We start from the raw sequence: 25,381 nt of genomic DNA, 5'->3' as shown, positions 1-25,381 counted from the left end.
AGCTTAAATATGAACGTGTAATGATGATACACTCCTGAAAACCCACACATAAATATTTTCACACACATTTCATGTGCATATTCATCATTCTCAGTGCATTCCAAATACACATGTGCATAAACTCCATATGTACATACAATATGCTCATTAACACATACAATCTATATGTAACTCTCTGCATATTCATATGTACACACTCCATATGCAAACTTATACATACTTCACATGTGTATAAACATTCACATAAAACTACACATTTTCTCTGTATGCATATACTCCATTACTCCATATATACACTCAATATGTACAGAAACTACACACACACACAAACACACACACACAAACTCCCTGGATATGTACATACCCCATAAGGAAAGGCAAAGACAAACAGGTTCACTCCTTTTAAACTTCACAAGCCTCTTCTCCCATCATTACATTGTGCTGTTTCTCATGGGTAAGTTTCACTATGAATATGCAACATATCTTATTGTATAGTATAATAGATATCATGAGTTGTTCTGAGTTAATGTCTCATGATGCATGTTGTGGCATACTTTTCTCATAAGTTAAAATTTAGGCAGGTGATGCAAGCATGCAAAAGGCTGCAACTAGGAACTATTACCAGGCTATTGCCAGGATCAGGCATCAGTACATCATAACCAGAATCCCTTACAATTAACATGGGAAAAATAGAAACATTCTTCAAGGCATCTTGTTGGCAGGAGGAGATGTTTGTGTACTGTTGCCCTTCCATTATTGGATTATAATGACATGATGAGCACAGCTGTCTAACCCTGTGGGGAAGTGGTGCCCTGTCTCTAGAGAAAATTTCAACCTGTTTCCACTTAGTGAAATTCTGTCACCAGATTCCTCTTTTTTTATTTAAGAAAAAAGTAATGTTATTTTTCATACCAATTTCAATTCTCTCACCTCCAGTCCCCCAGCTCCCTCCATCTTCTCCCCACATCCCCAAATAATCCTTAGTGAAGGTGAGGCTTCCAGTGGGGCATCAACTAAGTCTGTAACATCACTTGAGACAAAAACAGGGACTTTCCTACTGTATCTAGGCTGATCAAGTTATTCCTCAAAAAAACAAATGAGCTACAAAAAGCCAGTTCATGCACTAGGGATAAATTGTTGTTCCACTGCGAGGCACTCCACCAACTGCCCAAGACACACAACTGTCACCCACATTTAGATAGCCTATTTCTGTCTCATGCAGGTTCACCATCTGTCAGTCAGGATTCAGTGAGCTCAGGTTAGCTCAGGTAAACTGTTTCAGTGTGTATCCCCATCATGATCTTGACCACTTTGCTCATATTATTGCTCCTCCCTCTCTTCGAATGGGTATGGGAACTCAGCCCAGCGCTTCACTGTGGATCTCTGCATCTGCTTCCTTCAGTTGCTGAGTGAAGGTTCTATGATGACAATTAAGTTTTTCATCAATCTGATTATAGGGGAAGGGCAGGTACGGTACCCTCTCCACTATTGCTTAGATTCTTAACTGGGATCATCCTTGTGGTTTCTTGTTAATTTCTTTAGTGCCCAGTTTTCTGGCTAACACCCAAATGGCTCCTTTTTTCAAGTAACCACTTTCTTTGCTCTTCCTCTCTGTCCTTCTCCCAACTTGACCTGATCCCTCATGTACACCTCTATTCTCTCCTTTTCCCCTCCCTACCCTCCTAACACTCTCTGCCCCCCCTCCCATTTTGTCACTTTTCTGAAGAGAACTTCCCTTCCAAGACAGAATCCTTGTATGTCTCTCTTAGGTTTCTCTTTGTTTCCTCTCTTCTCTGGGGTTGTGGACTGGAGGCTGGTTAGTCTTATTTCTCTCTAATATTCATTTATGAGTGAATACATACTGTGTTTGACTTTCTGTGTCTGGGTTACTTCACTCAGGTTGTTCCATCCATTTTCCTGCAAATTTCATGAGGTTACTTTTAACCACTGAGTAGTAGTCCATTATATAAATATAAATATACCACTTTTTAAAATCTGTTCTCTGGTTGAAGTGCATCTAGGTTGTTTCCAATTTCTGGCTAATACGAATAATGCTGCTTTGAGCATTGTTGAGCAACTGTCCTTAGAGTATGAGTGTGCATCCTTTGAATATATGCCCAAGAGTTTTATTGCTGGGTCATGACGTAGATTTATTTCCAGTTTTCAGAGAAATGGCCATACTGATTCCCAAAGTTGCTGTACAAGTTTGCACTCCCACCAGCAATGGAGGAGCATTCCCATTTCTCCACAACCTCTCCAGTGTAAGCTTTCATTAGTGTTTCTGATCTTGACCATTCTGAGAGGTGTAAGATGGAATCTCAGATTTGATTTGATTTGCATTCCCCTGATGGCTAAGGATGTTGAGCAGTTTCTTAAGTGCCTTCCAACCATTTGAGATTTCTCTGTTGAGAATTCTCTGTTTAGATCTGTACTCCATTTCTTAATTGGATTATTTGGTATTTTGATGTCCACTTTCTTGAGCTCTTTGTATATTTTAGAATTTATCCTCTATCAGATTTGTAGTTGGTGAGGATTTTTTTTAACCATTCTGTAGATTGTTGTTGTGTTTTGTTGACCGTGTCCTTTGTCTTACAGAAGTTTCTTAGTTTCAGTAGGTCCCACTTATTATCGATCTCAGTGTCTTTGCTATATTCAGAAAATTGTCTCCTCTGCCAATGAATTCAAGGCTACTTCCCACCTTCTATTCTATGAAGCCTTTTTGTAGCTGGATTCATGTTGAGGTCTTTGATTCAGCTGGACTTGAGTTTTGAACATGGAAAGAGATAAGGAACTACTTACATTCTTCTCTATTTTGACATCCATTTATGCTGGCACCATTTATTGAAGATGTTTTTCCCCTCTATGGTAAAATTTTAGCTGATTTGTCAGAAATCTGGTGGTCATAGGTGTATGGATTAATATCCTTCAGGGTCTTCAATATGATTACATTTGTCCTCCTGTCTGTTTTTGTGTCAATATCAAGCTGTTTTCATCACTCTAGTCAATAGCAGAGATTGAAGTCACGGATGGTTATGCCTCCGGAAGTTCCTTTATTGTCCAGGATGACTTTGGCTATCCTGGGTTTTTTGTTTTTCCATATGAAGTTGAATATTGTTTTTTTCAAGATCTGTGAAGAATTGTGCTGGGATTTTTATGGAGATTGCATTGAATCTGTAGATGAGTTTTGGTAATGTTGCCATTTTTGCTATGTTGATCCAACCTATCCAAGAGCATGGGAGATCTTTCTATTTTCTGATGGTTACTTCAATTTCTTTCCTTAAAGACTTAAAGTTCTTGGCATACAAGTCTTTCTCTTGTTTGCTTAGACTTACCACAATACATTTTATCTTTTTTGTAGCTATATTGAAGGGTGATGTTTCTCTGATTTCGTTCTCAGTCCATTTATCATCTCCATATAAGAGGATTGCTGACTTTTTTGAGTTGATTTTGTACCGTGTCAAGTTATTGAAGGTGTTTGTAAGTTGTGGAAGTTTTCTGGTAGAATTTTTTGGGTCACTTTCATATCATCTGCAAAAAATAAAAGTTTGACTTTGTCATTTTCAATTTTTATCCTCTTGATCGTCTTTTGTTGCGTTCTTGCTCTAGCTAGAACTTCAAGTACTATATTAAATAGATATGGAGAGAGTGGGAAGCATTCTCTTGTTCTTGATTTAAATGCAATTGCTTTGAGTGTCTCTCCATTTAATTTGATTTTAACTGTTGGCTTGCCTTTTATTGCCTTTATTATGTTAATGCATGTTTCTAGCATCTCTGATCTCTCCAAGATCTTTATCATGAAGGGGTGATGGCTTTTGTCACTGGCTTTTTCCACATCTAATTAAATGATTATTTTTTTTCTCCAATTTGTTAATATGGTAGATTACATTGACAGATTTTTATATGTTTAGTTATCCCTACATCTCTGTGATGAAGCCTACTTTATCATGTTGTTTGCTTTTTTTCTGATGATTTCTTAGATTCAGTTTGCTAGTATTTTACTGAATATTTTTATATTAACGTTCATGAGGGAGATTGGTCTGTAATTCTCTTTCTTAGTTGTATCTCGTGTGGTTTTTGTTACCAGGGCAATTGTCACCTTGTTAAAATAGTTTAGCAATGTTCCTTGTGTTTTTATTTTGAATAATATTTTGAGGAATGTTGGTATTAGCTCTTTGAAATTCTGATAGAATTCTGTGCTGAAACCATCTTGCTTTTTGTGTGTGGGGGGCATTTGATGATATTTCTATTTCCTTAGGGTTCAAAGGTATATTTAAATTGTTTATCTATTCTTGATTTAATTTTGGTATGTGGGAAATATTCAGAAAATTGTCCATTTCCTTTAAATTTTCCTATTTTGTTTAGATTTTTGAAGTATGGCCTGATTATTCTCTGGATTTTCATTGTCTGTTGTTATGTTTTTCTTTTCATTTCTGATTTTGCTAATTTTTATATTCTCTATGCCTTTTTCATTAGTCTGGATAAAGGTTTTTCCATCCTGTAGATTTTTTCCTCAAAGAACCAACTCTTTATTTCATTGAAATGACTCTCTTTGTCTCTTTTGATTAATTTTAGTTTGATGTCTATGTTGCTAGATATTAAGATATTAACACTAGCTTGTTTCTTAGGTACATTTGATTGGAAAATCTCTTCCCAACTGTTTACTTTGAGATAATGTCTACCTTTGAAGTTGAGGTGTGTTTCTTGTATGTAGCAGAAGGATGAATTCTATTTCTGTGTCCATTCTGTTAACTTCTGTTTTTAATAGGTGAATGGAGACCATTGTTATTAAGAGATATTAACGTCCAGCTATTGTTAATACCTGTTATTACTTGTTTTTTAAAATTTTTGGTATTGCTATTGGTGTGTGTGTGTGTGTGTGTGTGTGTGTGTGTGTGTGTGTGCGTGCGTGTATTCTTTCTTTGGAATTTACTCATGTGGGATTGTCCTACTTCCGATGTTCTTGTGAGTGTAGGTAGTTTCCTTGGCTTGGACTTTTCCTTCTAGTACTCTCTGTAGTCCTGAATTTATGGATAGGTATTCTTTAAATCTGGTTTTGTAATGGAATATCTTACTATGTTCGTTTATGGTGATAGAAAGCTTTGCTAGGTGTAGGTGCCTGGGCTGACTTCTGTGGTCTCTTATTGTCTGATGATTGTCTATCCAGGACTTTCTGTCTTTCAGGGTTTTCATTGAGAAGTCAAGTGTAATTCTGATATGTTTGCCTTTTTATGTTTCCCAGCCACCCAGACTCAAATAATCACAGAGAAACTTTATTAATTACAACATTGTTTGGTGTATTAGCTCAGTCTTCTTATTAAATTACTATTATATCATAAATAAATCCATTTCTATTAATCTATATTTCATCATGAGACTGTGACCTATTGGTTTGGTCACAGTCTCATGGATCCCTATTCTTTTTTATCAAAAGGTGCTTACTTTGTGTCTTATTACTGAACTTGTTTTAAGTTTTGCTTCCCTGTATGATGAAAAGCATGTTGAAGCCTCATTTTTATCATTATATTGAAATTTGAAAATGTTTCCCAGAGGACCTGACAGTTATGAAAGGATAATTTCATCACATCAATTTCTAGTGCTTTAATCACAACCTTTATTCAAATATTTCAGTGGTGTTTTATCTTAGATTCTTCAAAATGATATTCCTAAGAAAAACATTATTCCTCCTACCCAAATAGTCAATACCTATAAGAGGGCAAATTCTGGCTATTCTTTCTTGCAGTTGGGATGATTAGAGGTCATTATTGTCACTACATCTGTTGTTACATACAAAATCTAAAATTCCATGGATTTTTTTTCTGCTAACCCTCATCTCATAGCATCTACTTTGGCTTCTCTGAGTAAACTTTAAAATGTCTTAACATTTGGAACCAAAAAAAGGTCAATAGTTTGTATATCTCCTCTGGGTGTCTTCCAAACCATCAATCCAAGGCAGCTAAACTGCCCTTCAAGAAGAACAGACATGATGGTATCTCCATACATTTAACTCTCATAACCATTATTCCATGTCTCTTGAGATGGGTAAAAAAATATTAATTTGTTATTAATTACTTACACAATTTCTGTACTTATACCCACATCTTGATCTGTTTTCTTTGGAAAATAGCATGACTTTTTAGTTTGTTCCAGGGATTTTTTTATATATATGTTTTACTTTTCCATCAAGCTACCTGAATCCCTCTCTAGCATGTTCTACCTCCCTTGGTAAAGTTTGAAGTTCTTTTATTTTCTTTCTGTGAAATCTTCAGTCTTTCTTCAGTCTCTGTCACTGAAGCCAGTCCCACCCAAGTCAGTCAAATTTCAATATGTCAAGATATTATAACAATGGGGTAGTGCTTTGCATATTTATATTGTGTTGCTCTTTACATAATTTTTTTTTGCGAGTTTACCTTAGTGTTTCTGATACTTGGTAGGGAGATAAGTAATCTAAGCATTTTATGGTTCACCACAGAGAAAAATTAAAATCACAAATAAATTACAATATTTGGAGAGAACAATACTAATAATTTTATAAGAAATAAAAAAAATTTTCATTGATTAATAGGAATGCTGGGTAATCAGTTAAGGCACCAGCTGATTCTGCTAGGATATATCAGATACTGGATTATAAAACAATAAAGTATATGTCAAAGATTTTCTGCCATTAGGAAAATCCATGCTTGTATTTTAAAGCATCAATCACTTCACATTAGTAAGCTCAGAGTAGAGTTTGCTTAATCTATTTCAATCACTGTTCTGTCCCATATTATCATCTTTTTCTTCTCCAAAACTTACAGTGGAAAACATCTCCCATCAGTACGAAGCAAATTTTCTTAATACTTTATGGCTGAACATGAACACATGCTCCATACAGCTGAAGCAACAAAAATGGCAGAATGCTGTACAATGAATAATATTCCCCTCACCATCATGAACTCCATTTCTTTGTATTGCTCATGATAATTCCTCATAAACTTTTTGGTTTATACAAGTTTTACAGAGAGTTTAGTATTTGCCATCATTTTGCTTTAAATATTTACTGAAGAGGATGAATTGCAACTGAATATAATTTTTGTTAAAGGAACATATATTGCAGGTTAGACAATACAGAATCAATTTAATTGAAGTTTATACTGTAGGAAAAAACTTCATATTTTGCTTCATTATACATAGTCTGTAGCCTTAGACAATTTCTACTGTACATTTTAACTAAAGGAGTGAAACAAAAAAAGTAGATTAGTCAAAAATATATGAAGCTATTGGAGCCAGTCTCATTTGACAGTTCAAAAGAGTATGCTTGTCCATAGTTCACAATGCCATGCTTCAATCCCTACCAATTCCTTCTCTTCCTAACAGTAAAAACAAATGAAACTAGCGAAAAACATATTAAACAAAACAAATGAAACACTGAATAGAATAATTACCTAAATATTACTTAAGAAATGACTACTTTTTTCATATTAGATTCTTGTAATTGAACACTGCTTTTTTTGTTTCCCAGCCACCCAGACCCAAATAATTACACAGAAACTATATTAGTCAAAACACTGTTTGGTCAATGTCTTAGGCATATTCCTAGCTAGTTTTTATATCTTCAGTTAACCCATTTCTATTAATCTATGTGTACTATGAAGCTATATCCTACTGGTAAAGTTCTGACACCTTTCTCTTTTGTCAGGTACATGGTGTCTCTCTTGCTCCAATTTCTTTCTCTCTAGATCCCTGTATGGATTTCCTGCCTGGTTATATTATGCCATTGGGCAAAGCATCTTCTTTATTAACCAACATAAATAAATAATATTTACAGCCTACAGAGAGGAATCCTAAATCATCTCCCCTTTTCTGTCTAAATAAAAAGGAAAGTTTTTATATTAACACAGTAAAATTACATGTAACAGAACTGGTCTTAAGCAAAAATTATACTTAAAATATTTTTCTATTTTTATCTTGAAAGTTTAATAGCTAATTTATATTTTATCATAACTAAGGAAAACCATAAATATAACTATCTTTCTTCATATTCATCAATGACTCCAGAAGGATATAATATTACCTATGTAAACAGGAAGTTGTAAACAACTTCCAAAACTCTATAATTAACAGAGACATGTTGTTATCTTGACAGTCATCCAAAGCCTTTTTATAATGTTGGAACACACATCTTAAGCTTACAGACTCATAGTATCTGGCAGAATTTTCCATGAAACAGGAAATTTAAAAGGCTGTTTTGTCTATATTGTCAGTTTGTCAGTCACTTTCTTCTGTGTCCTGTAGAATGTCTGGTAGACTTTTTCATGAAGCAGGAACTCTGAAGGACTGTCTCACCCTTTTTAGGCAAGTTCAGCAGTCATTTTTCTGTGGGTCCTGCATGTCCAGTTTATACAGCATACTATCAAGCAGGTCAGGCAAAAGTAGTTTCTTGTGCAAATGGCTGACAAACTCCATAGGGAGACTCTTCGATACCCATTATCCTCTTGAAGTAATTAGTGGTGCCAGAAGTAGTCATATCTCACTGTTGAGAAAAATCTAAGTTCTTCAAACCTTTTAAATGTCATATTCTGTAGGTCTTTTTGTTGAAAATTGCCTATCTAATATATCTCTGTATATCTAGAAAATTGAAGTAATGTAATTAAATTTTTGATTATTATAGAGAAATACATGTTAATCTGTATTTCTTAACTCTACATTTTTAAATGAACTGTAAAATTATAATACTTTACACAATAGTATAAATATACTTATAACAAAACTAACCTTAAATTTGTATTAGTAGCCCAAGATCCAAACCAAAATGTAAAATATTCATCTCTATATCATATCCCCCTTTCAATGAACACAAACATTTATAAACAACCATTTAGGGATTTTGGGCACTGATTTTTTTTTTCAAACAGCTATCTGATGTTTGCTCGGTGAAATATTTTTAGAGTTAATGGAGACCTTTCTTAGGGTCTTGTTCCGTCAATCATTGTGAGACGCCCCCCTTGTCCAGCCAGCTGAGACGACCACGAAAACTAGATTCCTTCCCAAATCACGCCTTTATTTGGAGCACTCGGTTGAGGAAAAATGGGGAAAAAGAAAAGGAGAGAAAAGACAGAGAGAGGGAGAGCAGGTGAGGGAGAGAAAAGCAAAAGAGGAAGAGAGAGAGAGAGAGAGAGAGAGAGAGAGAGAGAGAGAGAGAGAGGGGAGCCCAAGCGGCAGCTGCTTTTCTAGGGTGGAGAGGCTCAGATGCTGACTGGTTAATACCATTTGCTGGAGCCTGGGAATTTCGAGATAGGCCAGGGAACCAAGGCTCTGTAATGCAAAAATACAAGCCCCAGGCGCTCTGGCCCATGCAGCAGCAACAAAGGATCTGTTTACCTCCAAGCTGTAGGAGGACAGCACCATTTAACAATGGCGACATTCTGACGGCTCCTTATAGCTCCCCCTATTTTGTTTCAAAGAACAATAAAGGCAAAACCTATTTCCCAATCTGGTCCCCACCTCATGATGTGTGGATCGATTAAAGGAAAGAAAAGCAAGACACACCCTTCCCGTGCAATGGGACAACTACTTCCCTGGGAGTGCAAGGGCTGTGTCTGCACACCCTCCGCCTATGCATACCTTCCTCTGTGTAATGGGACTATCTGGTCCCTTGAGGGTGCAAAGGCTATGCATGACTTTTGCCTACGAGCTCTTTTAAGGCTGAGAGCCAAACTTGGGGTGAGGATCCACATTCCAAGGCTGCCAAGGCCTGTGCCACAAAGACCTTGTCCCTCCTCATATGGGCTAGCAGATGGCACACCAATCAAAGACATACAGCACTTCCACCTAGACAGCATGCCAAGATTATCTCTGTTCCCATCCATTCCTAAGGAAGAAAAAAGGCAGTCAGAAAATTGTTTAAAGGTAAGAGGCTGCACAGGGTGCTACTCTGGGTGATAATGTGAAACAGCTGCTCTTGACACCGCCCAGGGGGTCATCTCTGCTGCCTCCGCACGAATCTTTATCCTTTGTAGCATTTTTTACTTTTTTGGTCAGTCTTGCTGGCACCCAGATGTATGTCAGCATTCCTAGAAAAAACATAAACAAAACTCTTCTCCCAAATTAACACTTAAGAGTACTAAAAATATCAGTGTAAAAATTCAGCACAGTCAGTACTGGAAGTAGGCTGGTTTTGAACTTAGAGACCTGCAGGTCTCTGTTCCAAAGAGCAAATCTTGTTTGCCTGTGCCATTGCAGCAGGCCTTAGAATTGGACTGAATGGCCAACCTCAAAACATCTTTTTTATTGGCCTGCACCATTGTAGCAGGTTTTTGTATTGGGCTGTTTATTGTTAAATGCCATAAGATATTTTTTAAATAACTCTATATAAATTGAAGAAGAACTTTTAACCTTATAAGAAATTTAAGCCAGTAGATAATGGAGAGATCTCCTATTTTATTGAGGAGACAGTGTCAATATAGCCAAATTGACAATATTATTGAAAATCCATCAAACTTATGATGAAAATTTAGACTTTTAAGTAAAATAATTATTACCCTTATGAGAAAATACAGACCTTAAATCCTGTATATTTAGGAAACCTTTGAATCTATTATAATCTCTAATTTAAAACTGTTGAGATTTAAGTTTTAAAATAAATCGTTTTAAATCTGGCACAGTTGAGCTTATAGCTCCAAAAATATAATTTTGAGAAACCCGTTTTCCTGTTCCTAGCCTAGAGCCCTCTAATAATGTATAAACAACCTTTCTTTAAAAAGGAGAAACATTAGATTTAAAACCAAACAGTTGTGAGCTGCCATGTGGTAGCTGGGGATTGAACTCAGGACCTTTGGAAGAGCAGGCAATGCTTTTAACCTCTGAACCATCTCTCCAGCCTCCTATTCAGATGGAAAATCTCTAGGGCTAATAGCCAGCATTGTTCTTCCCGCCCGTTGCCCCAGGCTATTGGTCCGCATTTGTTACCTAGAATACGGGCAACCATGTTGATGCGGCTCTCCAGCTATGGCGCGCTTTGGTCTTATGGACCTTGTTGTACGCCATAGACGCTTTCTTGGTCTGTGTAGCAGCGTGGAGTTAGTTCCCTTGGAAACGAAACTCGCCCTGGCTGTTACTGTTTTTCCAGCAATATTTTGAATTAAAAATTAATTGTAAAGAGTGCAAGAGAAATCCTTTCTCTGGGGGAAGCTGTTACTGCTATTCCCCCTTTTTTTGCTTTAAAAGAATCACAGTCTTAAAATGCTAAGCAGTTCTTAAAAACTTAAGTCGCACCATGTAGATGTAATACGGTACTGCCTGTTTGCTGCGTCTAAACCTTGATTGCGCTTTTATTAAGATAATTACGACCAGTCTGAAGTCAGCACAGTTCAGCATAGCCAAGTGTAACCAGAGTCATTTCAGCCTAAGAGCCCCCCATAGTTTCAGGTACACTGGAAGTCCCCTGGCCTGGCAGCCCGTGGCACTGCCCTTATTTTTGGCACTGCTGTGGCATCCGCCAGGCCAGGCATCAACTGGGCTGGTACAATGTGCTTTTCACAGTCCAAACTGGTGCACGGAGTGAAGCGGAACTCAGAGAAGCAGGCTTGCGGCTCTGTAACCACTGAAAGGACCTCACTTGATCTTTTAGGGAATTTGGGCATCGAGAATTCTGTCTGGCTACTTCCTGCTCAAAATGGGCGTTGTATCAGTGTTTCTTTTTGATTGTGAATTTTTGGCAGCCACAGCTTCCCCTATGGCACGCAGCCGTGGCGACTTTTGTATGGCCCGCAGCGATGAGCCAAGCTTGGCCCCTCTCCACCTTCCATGACGCCGCTGCCCACTCCGGAGCTTCCGCCTCCACCCTTCTGCCTCAGTCGGGTCAAGTTTCCGCCAAAAAGCCGCAGCCCCGCGGAAAGGCTGGGCGCCATCCATATTGTACATATAGCCTTTGACATCATCCGGACTTTAGCCCGCCCATGTCACCACGGTGACCTGGCTTTCTGCAGACGCCTCTGCTGACTCCAGCAAATCCTGCCGACATGTGCCAGCAGAACCGGCTCTGCCGGCCGCCTGTGCCCCACATTCAAATATGCATATGAGAGCCAGGCATTGCTCTCTCATCAAAATTAGGCGAAATCACCTCAAAAGGCAAACTGTTATGATTCTGTGGCTCTTTAAGAAAAGGGAAGGCAGTCGTCAAACACACACGACCATATCTGCCTCCCTACAGAACTACAGCCCACAGTCGCCGCCAGCTAGTACATAGGTGGAGGGACGGACGGGGGAGAGGTGGAAGCCGAGGTCTCCCATACCCCATCGTAAACACGTCCTATTGTCCCGCGTTTGGTTACCTCGCTTTTACTCAAATCTGGCGGCTATTTTCTCAAGCTCCTCCTGCATTGAACTTATGGGGTTTTTCTTCCCCGTTATTTTTGGTACCTTCTTTTAGATACTTTTCCTTTGATTTTTTCTTTTTTCTTTTTAGGCCTATACTCTATGCTCTCCTTTTCTAGGGTGGAGAGGCTCGGATGCTGATTGGTTTATACCATTTGCTGGAGCCTGGGAATGTCGAGATAGGCCAGGGAACCAAGGCTCTGTAATGCAAAAATACAAGCCCCAGGCGCTCTGGCCCATGCTTGAGAGCAACAAAGGATCTGTTTACCTCCAAGCTGTAGGAGGCCAGCACCATTGACAATGGCAACATTCTGATGGCTCCTTACAAATCATATTAGTCTGAAAGGAATCCATAGGCTCCCATCCCCTTTGGAATCAAAACCAGACCCTTTTTTCCAAAGTAACATAAACTTAGATTCAAATTTTGAAGTCAAGATACTTTTAAAATATATATGTTGGTTTAGCTTAGCAGCCCATACAATGAAATGTCTCTCTGTAGTTAGTTTATTCACAGTGAAAACATTCAAAGAAAACACAATAATATACATAATCCAGACTCTTTGTGGAGTTTCCAACTTTACATGGCTTTCTTTTTAACACTTTCCCTTTTTAATAATTATTTTATTATCTTTACTCCTTTAATCTATGACTTTCAATACAAGTTCCTTTATCATAAGCCCAGGTACATTTATCCAATACTGTGACCCATTTAGTGTTTTTTGTTTGTCTGTTTGTTTGTTTGTTTTTGTCTGAATATATCTTCTTGTGTGTATATGTATCTGTTGTAATTTTCTGACCAGGAGTGGTTTTATTTTTTTAAATGCTAAACAAGTATGCCAGTGACTAACTCTGTAGTTTTGTCTGTTGGCTGCCCCATCCAATATGGTAAGGATATGTTCACTGCCTTTGCAAACCATGATCACATTGCCAGCACTTGGGATACAGTGGATTTATTTTGCCCACTTAAGCAACTTGTAGCACTCTAACACATCACAAACCCCATTTAAGTGCTCTGTAGTCGAACCTCCTGAAATTGCCACAGCCATCCTTGTCACCAGTATGAATTAGAGAGCCATCTCTTAAAGAAGCCTCACCTCTGCTTGTGGCTAGCAAACAGAGCCTATTTGAAAAAAATGTGGCTGCCATGAAACTGCACTTGGCTCTCATTTTTGTGGGTCTAGAAGTCTTCTTTGTTTATTTTAAATATTTTTTAGGTCCTATGTAGATCCATATCCCAGATAGTGGGCACCATTTGTAATCAGAGACTACTTTTTTGTTTCATGTCTCCGAAGATCCAAATAGTCACACAGAAAATATATGAATTAAGCACCTTCTATCCAATGGCTAGACATATTCTCTGGCTTCAACTACTTTCTCTCTCTCTCTGTATATATATATATATATATATGCATGCATTTCTTGCTTTCCTGCCTGGCTATATTATGCTCTGCCATAAGCCAAAACAGTTTCTTTATGTAATAAAACATAGTCACAGCATACAGAATGGTATGCCACATTAGATTCTTTATTTGGAAGTTTTCAAAAACTCATTTGTTCTGCTCATTTTACTTTGCAATAAAATTTAGTTTTCTTACACCTAATATGTATGGGATGCTTGTATCCATGTGTGATAGTTATTCTGTATGATATTTTGTTTTTGCTCTTGTTTTGTTTTAACCAAAATCACTCTTAATGAGATGAAACAGTATTCCAGGTTACAAAGCAATGAGTTTCAATCCTGAGTTCTCCTTTCAAACCTGGAATTAAATTTACTGATTTATATTTTCTGTGGTCATAGTTATTGCAAAAGCATGTCAAGCTTCTATGTGAGCAGGATCACACAGGTTCCGTGCTGATCTCCTGTACAGTGTGTATTGCAGACTGTTGTTTAAGCTTTGTTGTAAAATATGGCCAAAATTGGTAAAGAACACAGAATGATGATTGGGAACTCTGAATTCTTGTATTTCTGAGAAAAAAGATAGTAGTTTTGGCCAAACTCTAGGAATCTTTTAGGTACAATGAAACTGAGGCAAAGAATAGAAACACAGCATGTAAAACATGACATTTTAATATGCTTATTTTGATCCTTTTAAACAATAAAAACAGATGCAAAACTATGTACTCAGGCATTAGAGTTTTACTATTAAATTCTTTTTTATTAATATGAATTATGTTTATCATGTATTTTGTTTATATGTGTGTGGGAGTATAGGAACACATGAGAGCATAAGTTTGCAGGAGCCGATTCATGTGGATACCAGGGATCAAACTCAGGTCATAGGGCTGTTGGCAAACATCTTAGCCTGATGAGTCACTTTGTTGTCTTAAATTATCTTCAAGAAATGATTAATCCAGAGTCATTTAATCATAGCCATGAACAAAGGCATAAAGTATGCAAGTAACTTTGGAACAAATAACTCTAAAATATTTACACAGCTACAAACCATACACTTTTGTTGTGCAGTTAACAACACCTAAATCATTTGAGTTTATGTTTGGTGGAATTAATTTGATATGGGTAATAACAAAATAAAAAAAGAGATTCAATTAATTCTACCAAGCATTAACTCATTTAAATTATGTCAGAAGTCATTGGATGAAAATTTCTATTAATTTCAAGTATTGCCAAATTTATATATGAAGCCCTGAATCTTTTGAATGTCTATGGCCAAATTGGCTTTTCCGTTATAATATGGAGCAAGGGACCAAGCTATTCTTTCAAACAAGTCATTACTCTGATGTTAAAATTTTTTGTCCAGAATGGTGATAAATCTTTCTCCCCTTTCTGATTTACCAGGAATTCATTGTCAATTCTGTAAATAAGGGCAGTGAACCATCAAAGGTCAACCATGCTTAGACGTGTCAAAAGTTAATGATTATGGGTCTACATTGCAAATTACCCAACTCTGTTCTCACATAGAAAATTAGTTCACTCTTGAGGTCATTTCCATTGGCTGAAGAGAGTTGAAGCATTGAGGAAGGATTAGGCAAAGTTACAGCTAGTAAACCCATGGATGGTTATATTTATTTATTTGTCTAAATCTTCATTTCACTGTTATCTACTCTGTCATTACTAAGGTATGTGACTAAAGCTCTGCACCAATATCACCAGGCTTGCTGACTGTTCACAGTGGAATTGGCAGAAGCTCATTTTGTACCCAAACTCTGTTTTCAGAAAAGGTCAGGTCTTCCATGAGTATCCACAAAGCATGGATAATCAAGTTGAAATAATACTAAGCACCTCCCTTTTTATTAAGACTGGAAAAGTAAGTATAGTATGAGGACTATGTTACCAAGAGCCAGGTAAAGCATTAGACACAGACCCTCCTAACATTGTTAGGGGTCCCGAAAATTGACCAATATACATAGCTACCACTTCTATGTAGAGAGCTTAGGTCAGTCCCTTGTAGATTCTTTGGTTATTGATTCAGACTCTGTGAGTTTTTATGTGCCAGGTCAGTTGTTTTTGTAGGTTTCCTTGTTTTGTCCATGACCCCTCTGGCTCCCAAAATCCTTCCTCCCTCTCTTCAACAGGATCCTCTGAGCTCTGACTAGTGTTTGACTGTGGGTCCTGTATCTGTTTCCATCAGTAACCAAATGAAGGCTCTTGAATGACAACTGTGGTAGTCACCAATCTGAAGACAAGAGACAGCCAGATCAGGCTATGTATTCAGTATTGCTAGGAGCCTTAGTTGGGTCATCCTTTTACATTAGTGGGAGTTTCCCTTGCATCAGGTTTCTGCATAACCCAAAAAAGTCTCCCTTTCCAGGACTTTCCTTCTCCACTCATCCCCAACCAGATCCCTACTGTTCCCATCTTATACCACCCCCTGTATAGCAAGGAGATATTTTCTATTTTCCCTTCCTTGGAGATCAATGAGTGCCCATTTGGGTCCTCCTTGTTACCTAGACTCTCTGGGTCTGTGGATTGTAGCATAGTTATCCTTTACTTTACAAATAATATATGCTATAAATAGGTATACAGCATTTTTTTTTTCTTTTTGTGTCTGGTGTACCTCACTCAATATGATTTTTCTTGAAGTTCCATCAGTTTGCCATAAAATTTTCTGATGTTCCTCAAATGAAAAATACATAAAGACAAAACGGTACAGTTACACAAACGAATATTTCTCATCACTTGTTAACTTTTGGTCATTATATTTTTATCAAATAGAAAACAGTGAGTGTATGTAATACTTTGGCATCTTTAAAATTCCTTAGTGATTAATGATGCTTGTTCCCAAGTTGAGGAACTGAGTTCTTTCTTTGGATCCACATGGTAGAAGGAGCAAAGCCACTTCTCTAAGTTCCACAGGTATATGTACACCCAGAGTCCCAGACACATAGACACACACACACACACACACACACACACACACACACACACACAGTGCAGTAAATAAAGTATAAAAGCAAGAACTCTGTTATAGTTAATTATTATGTACATAAATTTAATGATTACAGTAAACCCATTTCTATGCTTCTATGTCATGTAGGGATTGGAAACAACAAAATTATAAAGGGATTAATTAAACATTACTATGTGCTAGGTAATTTGTGTATCATTTGCACATTTAATTCTCATAATAGCTTATAATAAAGTTAATGTAATCACATTCCTTTTTCAGATGAGCATAAAAGTGAAATCAATTAAAGAAATTATCCAGGTTAGCAGAGAGCTCATAGAAATGGATTGGACAACATCAATATTACTAGCAGTGGTCCTGACCTTCTTCGTTGATTTTGGGGGACTCTCTTTCTTGCAAATTAGGGTGAATTTGCCCTATATTTGTGTCTTCAGCTTTAGCATTCAGTGCAACATTGATCATGTCAGTGTTTCTCAACCTTTCTAATGCTGTGATCCTTTAATTCACTTTCTCATGTTGTAATGACCCCCAACCATTGTTATAACTTTTTAACTGAAATTATGCTACTACTATGAATTCTAATGTAAACATCTGTGTTTTACTTGACCCTCAAAGAGATCAATACCTATATGTTGAGAAACACTAAATTATTATTAATACTAATTTTTATTAAAGAAATCATGAGCAAATTTATTTGTATGAATTAATATAGCACTATTTTTCAATATAGATAATCATTGTTTTAGTGTCTTTATGTGTGTTTTTAATATGTATGTGTGAATCTGTTCATGAGTATGAGGAGAGAAAATATCCTTAGTGTCATCCTTGCTTCCTACTTTCTTTGAAACATAGTCTCCTCTTGTTTCCTGATACATATACAGGGCTAGTAGGCCCTTGTGCTTCCAGAAAGTTTACAACCTGTACCTCCCATTTCCCAGAAAGCAATTCCTAGGCAAAGTTGAAATTAAGATGTGTGTGCCACTGTGTCTGGTTCTCATGTGTGTTTCAGAATCTCAACCTAGGTCATCAAGATTACAAAGAGAGTCTTATCATCTCTCTGGTAATCTATTTTTTTTTATTATGAACCACAAGTTAGATATATGATGCCTACTAGGTTCATTTAAATATTTTATTTAAAAATTTCATAATACAGTCATATTAAGTATATGTATTAATTTTATTATACAAAATAGTTACAAATGATTCTAATTTTATGAGTTATAAATAAGCAAAGTATTAACTAGAAAAGGTTGATATACTTATGCTTTATATTTAAATTGTAAATTATTTAAAATGTTTAAGCAAGTAGTAGACAATAGTAAAATTTTTGTTATTAATTAATTAAGTTGTAATGAGAATTAGCTATCCAATAACTCTGAACAATATTGCTTGATTTGCAGGCAATGAAAAGTTAAAATGATTAGAAATATTCAATTGTAGGTATTACTAATAAAAAAACTGCTTTGTAAAATTCTTCAGCTACCTTAAACCATGGGAATAATTACAGGTTCTAACCTATACTTACCTGATTGAAAAGTTCTGTCTTTTTAAATTAAAGACATATAGAATACTTTCATGGTGAATGTGTGGTATTTGGGCAGTCTTTTCTATCAGGAAATCTATGCATCTCTTTCCTAAGGTCTCTTCTGCATGCAGATACACAATAACCAAACTCATCAAATGTGATCAGAGAATTGCAAATTTTCAGTTAAAAATAACTGCACCATATCTGTGGATGAATTGAGAATTATTATCTAAACACTCCTCAGTCTTTAAAAAAAAATGTGTTGTAAGATTCAGAGTTCAAAGCAAAACAAGTATTGTATAAATTCAGCATTAAATTTTGTGCATACTGTAATAAAACCTGTTTCCTGTTTCTAGTTCTCCAATTGTGTTGGCCTTAAAAACTGTTTATCATACCAATAATGGACTAATTTTCCTATCTTACAGGCACTCTCTTGCTGCCTTTCCTACAACCTGATGAATTATTATTAAAATGTAGAAAATTAAATGCGTACTTAATTTTAAAGATTAGCACATGATTAAACAAATTACCACCGTTTTTCAAAATATTCTCTTGTGCTTTGTGTATACAAAACACCCCCACCATCAATACACACACATGGTGGCAGTTTCTAATATAAGATGAGTAGGAGGTTGATTCACAAGCAGAGTAGTTCAGTGTCTGACATTTTGCTAAGTGTCATATCTTGACATTGCTTTTGTTAAAAAAATAAACTTAAAATAAATAAACTTTCAAAATAATTATTAAAATAATATGAATTTGAAAATTATATGATGTGTGCTCTTATTTTATAATTTGATAGGTTTATGTAATTTTCTACATAATCCTTCAAACTTATTCTAATCCTCACAGGAAACCAGGATGCCCATAACACACACACACATACACACACACACACACACACACACACACACACACACACACACACACACACAAAAATGCGGGAGCCATAAAGAGAAAGAGAGCACCTGAACCATGCACCCAATTTTCTCTGAATTCTAGAAAACCACACCCTAACTTGGTTTCACCTCTTAAAGATAATTGATAAACAAAACTTTCTCATCACCTCCCTGTTTTATATAAACAAGAGTGAACCAAAACTAAAACAAAACTATATATACTAGAAACACATATCAAATATAAAATTACAAACAACATAAGAATAGAATCTCTAAATATCCAAAGAACCTAATTAATCTGACTATATGTATAACAAAGATAAACAACTATTGACATATAATATTTAATAGCAGTGTAACTTAAAGACTAATACTTCATATCAGAATATTAAATAATCTGTAAACAAAAGTGTAGCAAACGAGGCCAAAGACCTCAAAATGTAAACAGTGTGTAAGTATCTTGATTAGAGGTTAGATTAAAAATATTATGTAACATAAAAATATATCCTTAAAGTTGTAGCAATATAAAAAAAATCCTAAAAGGCGGTAGAAAAATGCATGTATACGAGCCCGCTCCGCGATGGGAGCCGCGGCGGTTGCGGCGCACGGCCCGCGCTCCTCCCTCGCCTCCTCCTCTTTCTCCTCCTCCTCAGGGCTCCAGTCAGGCCGAGCCGCTTCGCTCACGGCCTTTAGGTGCTGAGTCTGTGAATGAGTAGAAGAAAAGTTTGTGTTCTCAGACACTGACTACAAGGATGATCATCTTGTCCGTCTTCTATACCTACTGAGAAGAGAAGCAATGTGACAACTTACAGAACGTCAGATCTGCAACTTGATGGGTGACAGTTCCTCTCGACAGAAAGATAATTTAAAAATGGCAGAACTCTTTATGGAATGTGAAGAAGAGGAGCTAGAGCCATGGCAGAAGAAAGTGAAAGAAGTTGAAGAGGATGATGATGATGATGATGATGATGATGATGATGAGCCCATCTTTGTTGCAGAGATAGCAAGTTCAAAACCAGCAATTTCAAATATTTTAAACAGAGTTAACCCCAGCTCACATTCACGAGGAATAAAGAATGGTGCACTTAACCGAGGTTTTACTACTTCATTCAAGCCTACAAGTCAACGCTTCCCAAATCCAGCATCAAATCCTGTGGCTGCCTTGCCAGTAAATTTTCATCCTGAATCTAGACCTTCAGATAGTTCTGTTATTGTTCAACCATTTTCTAAACCTGGTTATATAACAAACTCTCCACGAGTTGTGTCTAATAACTCTTCAGAGTTACTGTTTGACCTGACCCAGGCTACAGGATTATCACATTACCAAGCGGGACCATCACTTTCTATTGCAGGTTTGAATGAAACTTTATTTTCATCAAAACGCCCTTCTGGTTCTGACATAAGCAGTGTTAACCCAAAAAAGCCTAAACCCGGTGACAATATTTCTGGAGCAGATGCCTCTTCTATAGTCTCTTTAGAAAAGCCTCCATCAGTGATGTCTCTGCAGGTGACACCATCACAAGGTGCAAATTGCTCATCAAATCAATCTAAAAATGGAACAACTTTTCCAAGAGCATGTCCTAAGTGTAATATTCACTTCAATCTTTTGGATCCTCTGAAAAATCACATGACGTATTGTTGTCCAGACATGATAAATAACTTTTTGGGATTGACTAAAATAGAAATTGCAAATACAACAAATGACACTAAAGCTCTTGATTCAGAGAAAGGAAAATTGATCATGTTAGTTAATGACTTTTATTATGGAAAACATGAAGGAGATGTCCAAGAAGAACTGAAGACTCACACAACCTTTAAATGCTTCAGTTGTTTGAAAGTTCTCAAAAATAATATTAGGTTTATGAACCACATGAAACACCATTTGGAACTTGAGAAGCAGAGCAGTGAGAGCTGGGAGAAGCACACTACTTGCCAGCACTGCTACCGCCAGTTTCCCACGCCCTTCCAGCTGCAGTGCCACATCGAGAGCACACACACGCTTCATGAGTTTTCTACCATTTGTAAAATCTGTGAGCTATCGTTTGAAACTGAACAGATTCTTTTACAACATATGAAGGATAATCATAAACCTGGTGAAATGCCGTACATCTGCCAGGTTTGCAATTACAGATCATCATTATTTTCTGATGTAGAATCTCATTTTAGAACATCGCATGAAAACACTAAGAATTTGCTATGTCCGTTTTGCCTCAAAGTTATTAAAATTGCCACACCCTATATGCATCATTACATGAAACATCAGAAAAAGGGAATACATCGTTGTACCAAATGCAGATTGCAGTTTTTGACATGCAAGGAAAAAATGGATCACAAGACTCAACATCATCGAACATTTGTAAAGCCCAAGCAGCTAGAAGGACTGCCCCCTGGAACAAAAGTTACTATTCGAGCTTCAGTTGGACCTCTTCAACCAGGATCTTCAGCTATACCTTCCATCAGTGCAAGCTCTTCTACCCTCCAGCTCTCACCTCCAAGGACTGAAAATACAACTGCTAAAAATCCCACTAAATTGAATACAAGTACACCGAATACAACTGTATCTAATCCCAATCAACCTAATGAAACCAAGTCTAATGGAAATAAATCTAAAATCAGGTCAAAAGTCTGTACTACACAGAAGAAACAAAGCACACTCGCTAATAGTAATAAGAAAAGTAAGGTGAATACAGCATTGAGGAACTTAAGGTTACGTCGAGGTGTTCACGAGTGTATTGAGTGTTGTTCTGAAATAAAAGATTTTGCAAACCATTTTCCTACATATGTCCACTGTAGTTTTTGCAGATACAACACTAGCTGTAGCAAAGCCTATGTAAATCATATGATGAGCTTTCATAGTAACCGTCCAAGTAAAAGGTTTTGTATATTTAAGAAGCATTCGGAAAATCTCAGGGGCATTTCTCTAGTGTGCCTTAATTGTGATTTCCTAACTGATGTTTCTGGCTTAGATAATATGGCCACACACTTAAGTCAACATGAAACTCATACTTGTCAAGTCTTAATAGAGAAAGTTTCTGTTTGTATCCCAACTTCTGAACGTCTTTCTGAATTAAAAACTGAAGCTCCCACTAAGGGACAAGAATCTGTGTCTAAGGAAACAGCAAGACATAATACAGCTGAAGGAGAAACAGGAGCATCACATTCTGAAGGTAAGCAGGATAAAGCTCCTTCATCAGAAGAAGACGGTGGGTGTGATGCAAGTGTATGTGAAGCTGCAGCAGTAGTAGACTGTGCAGGAAACGAAACAGTTTCAGATACAGAACAGGAAAGCAGTTCAAAGAATATCTTCAGTCACGATTCAGATGCTGGAACAGATAATACGGAAAAGGAAGAACAGACACAGCACACCTGTGAGGAAATGGAACTGAAGGCACACCAGAGTTCAGAAAACACAGATTCGTGTGAACAGAGTGAAGAGCATGACTCCCCTGCAGCTGAGTTTTCTTCAGAGTCTGCGCAGGATTCGCAGTTAATGTCAGGGGGTGTTGGCATTGATCAGTTTCTACGGCAAAGAGACGAATCTGAAACTGTGAGTTCTGATGCTAGTGAGCAAGGCAGTGTTCGTTTGGAACCTTTAACGCCATCAGAGGTACTTGAGTATGAAGCTACGGAGATTCTTCATAAGGGGGATGGTTCTTCGGCCAGTATCAATGATGCGATGTCTGATCAAACAGGTGGCAGTCCTGGAGGAAGTAGAGCAGAGACAGCAGTAGACCTGGCAGATAGAAAGAAAGAAGCTGAAGCAATGTAGTCATTCCAAGTTTAGTTCCCAGCAGAAAGCACTTAGAGCAGTGCTGTCCGGTGAGCACGGAAGTGCCGTGGCAGAGGTCAGCAGTGAGAGATCTGAGGGAGGTCCTTCATACACTTCACCTGTATGTTCTATCTTGTTAAGTCAGTTTGCCAGTAATAGCATGGTTAGTATGAATTTCCAACTTTTTAAAAACCTGAGCAGAACTTTAGTGAAAACTAAGTTTGCCATCCAAAGGTCTTTTAGCACTTTTTAAGAAATCTTGTTCACCAGTATGAAATTATTATAAGAATATTAGCTATGTTAATCAGACTTTTCAAACTTTCATTAGTCCTGAACTTAAAATTCTTATCACATGTATATTCCTTTTTAATAAACAAACTTAAAGGAAGAGATTTGAAACCATGCATTTTTTGGAAATACCTTTAAACTACCTATCAATTGTTACTGTTAATGAAGGCTTTATTTTTTAATATGATCCTGGTAATGAAGCATGCCTAGAGTGCTAAATTGACCTGTTAAGAATTTGGATGAATATAAACTTAAGTTTGGATTTAATATAACATTCCAGTCTGTCAGAAGCATGCAAACAGAATTTTAGAAACTGTGCACCTCCATTCAAGTATTAGCCTGCCAGGCTGTCAGCTGACCTTTATAAAACTTTCAGTGAAAGTGAAATTATAAAAATAAAGTTTATATTTGTGCTTTTAGTCAGTGTATAAGCTCTGCAGAACCCCATCTTGCCCCCATGGGCTAGTTGTATAAAGTAGAAATCTGTTATTGAAACTCTTGTAGCTACTATGCTTTTAATATTGTTTCAATGATTTTTGGCAGTAGACCCATAAAAATGGCCTGGAAGCCAAACCAAAGTGTGGTATAGTGTAGGAGAAAGCATTGAACTGAAAACATACCTTGGCATGCACTCCTTAATTTTAAAAGTAGAAATTCAAATGCGATCCTAAAGCAGATTTTTAAAAAAAAAAAAAATTGGATGCGGAAATTAGTCTGATTTATCTCTTAAGTCAGCTACTAAATTGATTTTTAAGATATAGAAATGAATATAACAAACAATAATTTGCTTTGACGTACTAATAAATTTTTATTTTAAATGCTGCATTTTTACTTCTTAAAATGTGCTTTGAATTCTTAAACTGTTTCACTGAATGTTTAATGTTTTCAACGCCTGTTAGAATTCTGTTGTATATAGTAGTTTTTTGAATAAGTATTTACAATAAAAACCTGTCTTTGGATAAAAAAAAAAAAAAATGCATGTATACATTCTGACAGAATAACTTTGCATAGGAGTACAAATATTGTAAACAGAAAATACAAATAAATAATTTGAACTTGTGTCAATATACAAAACTACACCAATGTAAATTATTCATAAATAATAGGTCACAAGTATTCACTCTATTACCCACTATTTTCCTTATTTTTAAATCTCTGAAGGTACATAGTTTCCACCCAAACTATCTACCTGATACAAATAATAATCAACAACCTCTAAACAGTGTTCCAAACCCTGAGGACAAACAATTTTGGGAGAGGGGACGTAGTTCTTTAGAATTGCATCCTTACTATCATGAGGGTGGTGTTATCTTTATGGGATCCTGCAAAAGTAAAGTGATGGTGGAATGTCAAGATTACTGTTAAGCATAGTTGCAAATGATTTCTAAGCAATTGACATGTTTTTTTCCAAAATTCTTTTGGGGAGTTCTGGCCAGAATGTCATGAGAATTTCAACATTTCAGCAACTAATACCCCGCTCAAATAACAGTCTTATAATAGTGCTATCAGCCTCATGATGTCATCTAAATCAGGTGGAGTTATTGCTGTGGGTCCCCATCTTCCTGGAAACTTCAAAGATTACTACAGGAAAGGGATCTTTAGAAAACTCTATTGTTCATTGTGCAAAACTTAAACATTATTCATATAGACATACATTCAATGAAGAATACAAAATAGACAAAATAGGCATAGAGAAAGTAAAATTTTTCCTAAACTTTTCTATCTGACCCATAGCAGATGGCTCCTGACATGAGACAGAAACTCTGAACATTCCTTTTAACAACATGCTTGGATTTAGAGAAGAACAGAGCCATTGTCCAAGTCCAAATCCAATGTTCTCTCTCTCTTTCTCTCTCCCCCACTCTCTCTCTCTCTCTCTCTCTCTCTCTATATATATATATATATATATATATATATATATGTATGTATATATACATATATATATACATGTGTGTGTATGTGTGTGTGTGTAGATAGATATAGATATAGATACAGACATAGATATAGATATAGATCACCTGTTCTCATAAGTCATATTCCTTTTTCTCGATGATCCTTATTGGAGAGTTATTTTTCCTTCTTTCAGAATCCAAATATCCAGGATATCTTATATTTTTGAAAATGTATGTTTTCCTGTAAAACTGAGCAGAACCCCACCCCAACCCTATATGGTTTCCTTACC

General features: G+C 36.6%; 2 protein-coding genes across 2 annotated transcripts in view; both read left to right on the top strand.

Annotated features, from left to right (window-relative positions):
• Kcnt2 (potassium sodium-activated channel subfamily T member 2) overlaps positions 1-25,381 on the top strand; it is a 411,713-nt gene that overhangs the window by 208,453 nt on the left and 177,879 nt on the right. The gene's annotated exons all lie outside the window — the stretch shown is intronic.
• On the top strand, positions 19,786-24,174 carry LOC148122122 (zinc finger protein 280D-like). The gene has a single exon (XM_087906444.1). It carries the CDS (start codon positions 19,975-19,977, stop codon positions 22,909-22,911), a length of 2,937 nt encoding a protein of 978 aa, XP_087762570.1. The 5' UTR covers positions 19,786-19,974; the 3' UTR covers positions 22,912-24,174.

Source organism: Myodes glareolus, chromosome 5, assembly GCF_982192425.1.
Source record: "Myodes glareolus chromosome 5, mMyoGla1.1, whole genome shotgun sequence".
In the NCBI taxonomy this organism is placed as follows: domain Eukaryota; kingdom Metazoa; phylum Chordata; class Mammalia; order Rodentia; family Cricetidae; genus Myodes; species Myodes glareolus.
The sequence above is the reverse complement of the archived record's forward strand: the minus strand, read 5'-3'. Positions and strand labels throughout refer to the sequence as shown.

Bases quoted from the DNA above. Each gene is read 5' to 3' on its own strand.
- LOC148122122 (XM_087906444.1), top strand. From the start codon at position 19,975: ATGGGTGACAGTTCCTCTCGACAGAAAGATAATTTAAAAATGGCAGAA.